Here is a 10,514-nt window from a genome sequence, read left to right as displayed (position 1 = left end):
TTAGCCCAGGAAAGCACGGGGCTGGGAGAAGAGAGCCCTTCTTTCCAACACGGAGGTTTGTAACTCTGTTTTTCCTGTCCCAGAATGCCTCTGAGCTATGGAAGCTGAGAGGGCATGCTTACCTTGCCTTCCCTTTCTTTCCCCCCTGTGTTGCCAGGAAACCAAGCCCCTCCCTCTCTCCCCCTCTGCCCCTCTGTGGAGAATACTCCTACACCTTTGTGGGCATTTGAAGAAGTTGGTGTCTGTTATTTCTTATCTTGGTGTGTGTAACCTTGATTTGTAGAAAGTTTGTAAGATGAGAAAAATAATTGGTTCTCTCTCTGATGTTCCCTCCCTCCGAGAAACCCTGTTAAAAGAGACCCCCCCAGACCCCAAATCCTTGGTCTCTCGTCCTTTGGATTCCCCTTCACAGAAATAAACTGTGGAATGCAAACCAGAGAGAGAGTCCCCCCCTGATTTCTTTACTCGCTCTATAGACTTGGATTCTTGAAGATAATCAGCGAACCCCACAAACATATGCTGGCTCGAAACTCGAGTGAAGAGAAACCTCATCACTGAGCTAGCTGGGCCACACTCGAGAAGATCGAGTCAATAAACCTGAAATTTGTGCAAAAATCTTCCACCTTGAAGGGGCAGCCATCAGTTTCTAAGGGCTGACAGCTCTAATGATCCAAGAGAAACACAACATAGCCCTTAATTGCTGGGCTTCACATGCATCACAGTCTCTATTCAGCAATATGCAAGAGCAATCCTGTGACCTCCAACTGAAACCATGGGCTGTATGAAGCCCAATGTCTTTGAAATCATACTCCAGACTGCAAAAGCATTTAGGATTTTTTTACAGTGAGCACAGGAGTAGAAAAATGTAGGAAATCAAGGAAGTTGTATTTACATCAACTACTTACCAAAAATAAGTGGGTGACTTTTTATAGGTGGCCTGCTCCTGAAGCTTAATTGATGATTAATTATATGTGGAGAATAAAAACCATTCACTCCAGCAGTGCTTTGTTTCTGTTGAGCTGACAAGGGTGAGAAGTAACAATTGCTCAGCACAGTGAGGACTGAAGAGCTCCTCTGCTGCTGAACAAAGCCAAGCTGCGGGGCGACAGATGGCAGATGAGATTCACCATAGGCTGTGAAGAGGCCATACTCATCACTGGCATTATCCATCCCTTCAGCTCTGCTGGCTGCTCCAGAAGGTGGGTCAGTGGGACTGTGACCCTAAGCCAACCCCCGTTTTCTCTTGCAGAGAAACAGCTAGCAACTAAATGCCATCCCAACATACTCTGTGACTGAAAGTGTGGCTGCAGTTCCCAGTGCTTGGCCAGGTGTGCACAAGAGAGACACTTCACTGGTTTCCTTCTGTGCAGTGTTCTGTTCATGGCAATCATTTCCACATAAATGCAAATCCATGACAGTAAAACCATCCATGTTTTCACTCCCACAGCTGGCAACTGCAAGAATGGATGCACACTTCCAGGTAACTTCTCCTTGACCTCCCCATGCAGATGACTTCCTTTGCCCATGGCCAATTTTCTTATAACCTCTTTTATAACCTAGAGAGGAAATCATACTTACACCTGCATGGGGGAAAGCAAGGGTCACCCATGAAAAACTTAACAGAAAAATAAAAAAATCTCTGTAAAAGAAGAGATTAATTTCCAGAAATTCCTCTCAAATAGTAACTCCTCTCAAAAATAAGATCCCAGTAACTCTAAAGAAAAGCTTCTTAAAATTCAGTTTTTAATTAATTTCCACTTTTCCCATGGTAGAAAAAACTACTGACAAAATCCAATCATCAACAAGCTTGTATCTGATGTAACTCAGAGAAGCTAGAAATATTCTCAAGCTCCCAAGGTTCAGCATCCAGAGACACTGTCATCACCTTGGGAGATGACAGGATTGACACCAGTCTTCCCTCAGCAAGAGACGACTGCTGTGTCTCTAAAATATGTCATCCAGATAAGAGCAACGGTGCTGGTGAAAAGTCTGGAGCACAAGTCCTGTGAAAGGCACCTGAGGGTGCTGGGTTTGTTTAGCCTGGAGAAGAGGCTGCTCGGGGGGACCTTATCACTCTGCAACCACCTGAAAGGAGGCTGCAGCCAGGTGGGGGTCGGCCTCTTCTCCCAGGCAACCCGCTACAGGACAAGAGGACATGAACTTAAGCTGCACCAGGGGAGGTTTAGGTTGGACATTGGGAAAAATTTGTTCACAGAAAGGGCGGTTAGACATTGGAATGGGCTGCCCGCGGTGATGTTGGAGTCACCGTCCCTGGAAGTGTTTAAGGAAAGACTGGACGTGCCCCTCAGTGCCCTGGTCTAGCTGACATAGCAGTGATTGCCACGGGCTGGACTCGGTATCTCAGAGGTCTTTTCCAACCTAGTTGATTATGCGATTCCTTGATTTATTTTTTTTCCAAAGGAAAAATCCAAACAAATCAGTGCTAAGGTGAGATCTGGTTTTTGCTACCAATCTCCAGAGCAGTGCTGCTGCCCCAGACACGTTGCGTACTCAAAGAGAACTCCTGCTTTCAGCGCTGTCCCTCCGAGACAGGAGGCCGCGCCGAGGGTCTCCTGCCGACCACTGTGCATGTAACCCCAGTTGTAACCCACCACTCTCCCGACGGGGCTGGATTTTAGGAACGCCGAGGGCGGCTGAGCGAGACCCGGGTACCGTCCCGAAGCGCGGCTGCGGGCTCAGCCGCTGCAGCAGCGCGCAGGCGCGGCCCGGCCCCACCCCCCCGGCCCCACCCCCCCGGCCCCGCCCGCCAATGGGAGGGCGGAGCGCCGAGCGCCGCGGTGATGGCGGCGGCCGTGGGGCGCGTGCTGCGGCTATGCCGCCGCTGGGGCGCGGGGCCGCGCGCGCAGGTGAGAGCCGGGCGGGCGGTGAGGGGCCGGGGTTCGCGTCCCGCCGGGAATGGCCCCAAAGGGGCTCCCCAAAGGGGGACATTGCCTGTGGGGCCCCGGTGTGGTGCTGCCCCTGCTCCTGGGCCGGCGGGGCTGAGGCAGCCCTGCGTGGGGAGTGTCGAGGGCTGGAGCCGCGTTCAAGTCGTCCTTTCCGTGAGCCGCGTTTGTTTCCCTTGATGTGAAGCAAAAGAAGCTTGGTTAAACCTAGAATTATCAGAGCGGTGTATAGAGCAAAGCCAGTGCAAAAGATGGCTGTTCTCAGGTTGATAATTTTTAATGATAAACTAAAACACAAGAAGTTCCGCCTTAACATGAAGAAGAACTTCTTCATATTGATGTTGGCAGGAATTGGAGTCTCCCTTCCCTTCCAATCCCACCTGGAAGCACTCCTGTGTTACCTCCTCCAGGTGACCTTGCCTTGACAGAGGGGTTGGACTGGATGATCTCCAGGGGTCTCTTCCAACCCTGACAATGCTGTGATTCTGAGAATGGTGTTCAGTCAGCAGGTGAGTAGATCATGAATGATAGGATCACAGAAAGATTTGGGTCGGAAAGGACCTTAAAGACCATCTAGTTCCAACCCCCCTGTAGTCAGGAACATGTCCCACTAGACCAGGGTGCACAGGGCAAGTCTCTGAATACCTGGAGAGTGCAGTGGAGAGAGGAATGCGCTCCACAAGTAAGGTAACTTCTGATTAAGCAGAATCGTTTTGTTTTGGGGGTAAGGGTGTTCAGCTGATTGCCATTTAATTAAAAAGCTTAGCTGCTGTCAGTAGTGTTTGTGCTGTGGTATTTGATACACCTGTATATATAATCAGTGACTAGCAAGTGGCTGAAAAGGCCTGCTGGTAACACTTTCAAGTTACAAAGTCATTTAGGGTAATGAGGGCTGAAGAACTGTTGGTGACTGAACTAAACCAAATCATGGTGTAATAGAAGAAAGATGCAGTAAATAAATTAAATTTAATACCAGAAGGAGCAATTTGAGCTATTCTTATTGGTTACATCTAGATTAACTTTACCCATTAGGGATAAAGACCTGGTGCCCATGTGGGTAGCTCTTTATGCAGCAGTCAGGAATACATGCTCTTAGGGTGTGTAAGGAATGACAAAGAGAATAAAGCTGAAAATACTCTAATACTTGATTTCATTCTCAGTTGAAATTGTTTGTGTTGCTTTTGTTACCTTGTGTCAAAGGTATGGTTATGACAGTTTTCCTGGCAAGCAAGGCACATCCTCGAGTTTTAGCTGAAAATCATTTGTACTGTAAAAGAGAATGTTTTCAAAGGAGGAGTCACAGAGGAAGGTAGGACTGGAACAGGCCTTGAGGGATCATTTATCTATTCTTCTCACCCCAGAGATGGGATCAATACCTAAGCCTGTAGCCACAGGGCTATATATACACAAATTGTCTGTCTATGAACCAAAGGATGTTAAGAGAACTAATGGGAAACAGGGCCCAGAAACCTTAGAGGCACTTCTTTCCATTTGGTGTAGTTAACTTGTGGAACTCTTTGGTGAGAATGTTCAGGATGGTAAGCATGTATGTGCATACAAAAAGCAAGTTGAGAAACTTGGAAGAATATTTCTCTCAGCACCATTAAAAACAAGATACCAGCATGACTGAACTGCAGATTGCTGGAAACCAGGCAAGTGCCCTGCAAAAGTTATCACTCTCTGTTTGTCCTGTCCTTGTACCCCTGATACAGGCTGTGTTTGAGATCAGGGTATAAGTTTATGTTTCCATGTTCTGACCTGCTATAACAGTTTCTTACGTTAAACACTTACCTGTCCTGACTGTTCAGAATTTTTTTTATAGTGCTTGTCCTAAAAATCCCTTGCGTTTGTTTAGTTCATTACTACTTCTTGTCTGTCTTAGTGGGTAAAAACGTTTAGTTTTTTTAACTTTGAAATTTCTTTAATTGAGAGGCAAGATGGAAGAAGAACTTTGTAATTCTAGTTCCCATAGCATTGACTGAGCAACAGGTGTAGTTCCCTATTCTTCCAATAAGCAAATGGCAGAGATGTAGTGCTATTTCTAAAGAAAAAAGGATCTAGCTTAGTTTCTATCTATCATTCACTCTAATGTGATTGAATAGCTATTCTCAGCAGAAGAGTTCAGAGTTCCTATTGAATTTGATTGGGTTGAGTACTTCATCTAAATCACTGTGGATGTTACATATACTGAGATCAGAAAGAGATAATAGTACTTTGGTGACAGACTTTCAGAACTACATACTTGAAATGTAAGAGAAGCCTTTTTTGCAGTTGTTAACTAAGATACAATTGAAAAGCTTCTTAGTGCCTGAATACTTCAGCCTAAAAATAAGATCTGAATTCTGTTCCCTGTTATAAGCATCTGACTTTTGCCATGCATCCTTACATTTAGAGCTATTTTTTTACTTCCCCAGTGTACAGCAAAACTTAATATGTAGGTTTGGTCAAACATGCACAGAAAGTAGGTTTTTGAGCAGGTGAGATGCGGTTCTATGGTTGCCTGCCAAGGGACTTAGAAGAAACTTTTTTTTTTTAAATTGATGAAGTACTTTGTGAAATCAGGTATAAAAAATAACATAAAATCACTTATGCGTATTTGCTGACATCTTGTGATGCTTTCTGATGTGTTTTGCAAAATGCTTCTGAGACATAAATCTTATACTGGTTCACATAATTAGTTTGTAGACAAACTGAAATCTAAGATTATATCAATGTTGTTTTAAATAAATTAATTAAAACACATTTTTGTGAAACAGCACTATAGACATCCAAAACTCACTTATTGAGGAAAATGCAATTCTTTAAAAATTGGGATGGCTCTGAGCATTTATATTCTGTATATGTGCTATGTAAAAAATGTTTTTTCTTGTCCAACAAGTAAACAGAGGTCTGTCTTGCATGTCTACTGGGTTCAGTAGCAACAGCTGTGCCAGTAGCTGCAGTATTGGACACTGGGCAGCTTTAGTCCTGCGTAGTGATGTGGTCATACAGCTCCAGTTCCACGTGTATTAGTGAAGTCCTATCCCAGAGATAACTTCTTGGTACAAATTTGTTTGTGCACTGTGTGGTTTTTGAAAAGGGAGTGGTTGAAGTCTGCCAGCTTAGAGCATGGAAGATGGTGCAACAATATGTGTGCCTTGTCACTTGGAGTCATCTTCTATCTCTCTAACTGTGTCTTGTTGTAAAAGAACTCTTGGGCTTGAATCTGAATCTCCTGACTCCAGTCCACCTTTCCCCCCATTCCAAAAGTACAGGAAGGTTGACTTCTCTGTTAGTTGGTTTGGTTTATATCTGTGTAACTCCAGTGAAGCAAAACGAACAGGATGAGTAAACAGACAATCCTAGTTACTTCTCTTCTTAGAAGAAAATAGGCCAGAGAAACTGAAGTTGTCTGGAAATGCTATGGTTTTTTTTTTCTAAGGCAAATCTAACATAAGCTGATTTTCTATAAGTTTATGGTTTCCCTATAAAATCAAGATTTTAAACCATTTTATTTCTAGATTGGTCCAAAAGGAGTTGGGAAGGAAGGGTTAATCACAATGAGTTGTGTCCAGAAGTAAAGGCTTTCCGTTCTCCCATGTTCTTGTGGAAGAGCATATTATTTCATGAGCATTGTTAATAATGTTAATAAGCATTACTATTATTTAAAAAATGGTGAGGCTGCTGTCTTCAGTAATGCTTTATGAAATGTGTGAGAAGTGAATGCAAACCTCTGTGGTTTCCTCTACAAAGTAGAGGAGCATGCTTTCTTGTTTGACTGAAATGCCAGAAGCATTTAGCTGTGCTTTGCAGTTTCTGCCTGTGCCACCCATGAAATAGTGCTCTTATCCCAGAAGAGGTACCCAATACAATAGATATTAATTTACATAAGAGGCTGTTTTCTAATTATGAACAGTTTGTGTGTCCAGGGACTTTTGATTAGTGACGAATTGAAACTAGGGAAGAATATGAATAGCTTGAGGGAAGAAGGACAAAAATGAGAAAATTACAATAGAAATTGACAGGAATAAGATGAAAGCAATCTTTTTTAAAGTAGTCTGTTTAAAGCATACCAGAGAGAAAGCTATTTTGGGCCAAGTAATAAGGAATCATATGTTCATTAACAAGAATTACAAATAATTAGTTACTATTAAGACAAGTTAGACAGAAGATGAATTGAATTCTTTCCTGAGGAGTGACTAGAAGAGAAGAATAGGGAATACGTAGAGATACCTTTGCTTTCCTCAGTGCTTTATAAGGAGGTCACCAGAGCCTTGCCTGTGGAAAATGTGTACATTTAAAATTTTGATTATTTTTCTTTTAATTCTGTGTATGTCAATGTTTCCTCACAGGAAACATGAATATTAAAAAGAAAATAAAAAGGAAGAGACAAACCAGGATTAGAGCTGCATGCAGTATATATAAGCTGTGAAGAAAATGAAGCAGCAACAGGCTTTTTAGCACCAAATTCTACCTTAGACCTGTTTCAAAATCTTTTCATATGTTACTTTCCTGAGGTTCATACCCTGAGGGGTAAATCTTTGTCAGGTAAAAGTGTAGAGGATCAGTCCTTTTTGACTCTTGTGATCTTATTCAAAGATTACCTTCTGTATCAAATCTGATTGAATTCACAGGACCTGTCTTGCAGCCCAGGCATGGGCTATACATAGGTTTAAGGCAGCATATTGTAGTCTTAATTTCAAATTGAAATTTCAAGTGGAGTTGTTGTGTTTTGTATATTGAACACTGACACAGGCATGGATGGGTAAATTGGTCACAAATAGCTTTACATATGTGCAGCAAATTAGGTGAGTTGGATCAGCCCATCCTGAACTGCCAGATGTCCAAAATACCAACTGGGCTCTGTGAAAGTACAGAGAAAAGTTGTGTTTAATTTCCTGCTAATGTGGGACTTGACCATGTAATGCAGATCACCGAAAGCTTGTCGGAGTAGAAGTTCTTGTAAGTTAACTGATGTTACTAACAGAAGGTACAAGTTTGATCTGCTTTTCTGTTTGCCTTGCAAATACATTTATGTAATCTTGTTTTGATGAGATGTGTTTGTATTGTTGTGGTTATAACTAGGTTTTGAGATTACTGTTGTATTTGTGTTAGTTACAGGAAGGTAGCAAGTGTTTTATTCTATTTATATTAGCTGAACTCATAAGGGTGAAATCCATCAAAATGCTCAGCATCTAAATTGTGTTCTAGAGAAGACAATTCTCATGACTTGGAGCACATTGAATAATTTTGAATACTACCTTTGTTCTGTTCCTTCTAATCAGAGCCCTAACTAGTTCACATTGCTGCGTGTGTTTGGTTTTTAATGTTTTGCTAAAGGTAGTCTGAGGCTACAGCTTCCAGAGCATCAAGGACAATCTAATAATTTGCTCAAGGAAATGAATGTAAAGAAAGGACTCCCCCTCTACTTTCTTCCTCCCAGTTGAGTGTTTCAGCCACCTTATTGTCCCAGCTTTGGCAGTTCTCAAAGTGATCTCTGAACTGCTCAGACTTACCAGCTTGGCTGAGAATTGCCTGCTTGTTGGGATGAAGCAGAAGTTAGTGTTCTGCCACATGTGGGCAGCTGAGTTGGCTTGCAGAGGAGTCCTGTACCAGAGCTGGCACAGGACAAGTAAAGGGAGTGGAGGAAAGAATGCTGGCAGGGGTGAACTGTGAGCTGGGTGCTCTCTGCCTTGTGAGGCTGCACTGTCTCCTCACAAAGCCTAGCCGTGGCATGTTGAAGGGGTGGGGGTGAAGTCTTTCAGGGTACTATGTGATGAACAAAACTTGGCATTTTTCTGAATCAGAAGTGATTCTTTTTCTGTCTCTGCTTTTCTGTCTCACATTGCTTTCTTGTGATTCCCTCCCTCCCCCCACCCACAGAAGACCACACAAATAATCAGTTCTCATTCAGTCTGTAGAATAATTAAGCTGCAGAGAACTTTAATACTAATGTTGGAGAGCCAAAATAGTGCATAATATTGACACTAGGCCAGAATTGAGACATTACAGCTCTGTCAGTGAAGCTCCTGTTTGTCTGGCAGAGAACATCAGTGAAATTAGTCATCTTAACAGCTGATTGTTTTGATAGAAGTAAGACCAAACCTGTGTGCCGCAAAGATCAGAAGGTAACTGCTCTCCAAGTTATGACCTGACCTGGTATAGTGCTCAGTAGTATTGGCTGCTGGACTACCCTGCTAGTTTTCTAATTGGTCTTCTTGAGACAGTGAAGCAGTTTAAGAACCATTCTGGCACCATGAACAAAGAAGTACACCTTGGTCTTTCCAGAGCTTTCAGCAGTATTTGGTCAGCTTCTGAAAAGCCTCTAGGGAGCTGCCCTGCATATTCTTATCATACTTTGTTGTGGGATTCCTTTAGACAAAGGCAAAACCTGCTTATTTGCTGATGGATTTTTGTTTTCTTTTATGATGGGATCTGTTGATCAGTGCTGCTCCTTGTTTTTTGCTGGATGTTCCTGACTTAGGATATATTATGTTTCTCTCCATCAAAAAAGTCTTCTAAATTATTTGTAATGTGTGAAAATGTGAAGGTTTTATAATGCGTTTATCTGTTCCTGGACATTAAACCATTGGAAGAAAATGGTTTAATGAATAGTAATGCTGTTTCTAACTTATTCCTGTGATGTGTTGAATCTTGTTATAAGTATGAATAGCTTGCTATAGTATTCATGTATTCATTTTATTTAGAGTTCACTATGCCAGAAATGTAAAATAAATCTCTCATTCTCTCTCTCTTTTTTTTTCTTTTTTTTTTTTTTCTTTTTTTTTTTTTTTTTTTGTTAGACATTAAGGTTGTTCTGTATCACTACAGCACTGCAGAGGAAAAATGTAGGGGCCTCAGGACCTGAAAAGTACACAGAGGCATTTATTAAAAAACAGATTGAAGAGTTCAACCTGGGAAAGAGACATTTAGCCAACATGATGGGAGAAGATCCAGAAACTTTTACTCAAGAGGATATTGATGTAAGTACAGTTGCTCTGTTGGAGAAGTAATTTACTGTAGAGTTTCAGATACTGAAAGCACTTTACTTCAGCATGAGCCCCTCAGCTCTCTGTGAATTTTAATCAAACTGTCAGAATAAGCAAGAATTCTACTATACATTGTGAACATTGCAACTGTGACTGTGAATAGACATTCTACTTCTGCTACCATATGAGGTCAGGTATCCCAGTATAGAGCTGTGTACTGTATCTTGTTAAAGCACAGTAGGTTCTTTTAAAAAGTGCTAATGGATAATCCCCTTGATCTGAGGTTATAAGAGGCACTGTAAAGGTTTATGTAGCATTTCAAAACGTTTACTCAACAATTTGACCTGCTGTGTATATTTAGGGTTTTCTTGTGTGATACTGTGGTTGCTGCTAATATATATTAAATTTTATAGGATATTTTATAACCAGTGCACTGATTTAGCTTGAGGATTTTAATGTACATGTGAATTTAAGCTCATATCAGTATCTACAAACATACTGTTTTGTTGTCATTCCCTCTCATGACTGGCAGATGAGTGGCCTCCTTTTTCTCTCTGTCATTTAGGCTCATGTAAAGATAAGCTCCCTTTCACTCAGAAAAATGTTTTGTTGCCTGGATTTTTCAATTTTTTTTTCTTCTTCC

General features: G+C 41.9%; 1 protein-coding gene across 3 annotated transcripts in view; it reads left to right on the top strand.

Moving 5' to 3' along the window:
* Window positions 1-2,770: 2,770 nt before the first annotated feature.
* MRPS9 (mitochondrial ribosomal protein S9) overlaps window positions 2,771-10,514 on the top strand; it is a 34,074-nt gene continuing 26,330 nt past the window's right edge. The window contains exons 1-3 of one of the 3 annotated variants that reach the window (XM_088051638.1): window positions 2,823-2,867; window positions 3,314-3,412; window positions 9,686-9,865. In XM_088051638.1, coding sequence (XP_087907764.1) covers window positions 3,395-3,412; window positions 9,686-9,865 — 198 coding nt within the window. In that variant the 5' untranslated portion in view covers window positions 2,823-2,867; window positions 3,314-3,394. Of the gene's footprint in view, window positions 2,868-3,251; window positions 3,413-9,685; window positions 9,866-10,514 lie in introns of all 3 variants that reach the window. The other 2 variants (XM_088051636.1, XM_014263269.2) reach the window with 2 other exon arrangements.

Source organism: Pseudopodoces humilis, chromosome 2, assembly GCF_049639895.1.
Source record: "Pseudopodoces humilis isolate 2021_Gansu_Grassland_sample_001 chromosome 2, ASM4963989v1, whole genome shotgun sequence".
NCBI classification, from domain to species: Eukaryota; Metazoa; Chordata; class Aves; order Passeriformes; family Paridae; genus Pseudopodoces; species Pseudopodoces humilis.
This window is presented reverse-complemented; position numbering and strand designations above follow the sequence as displayed.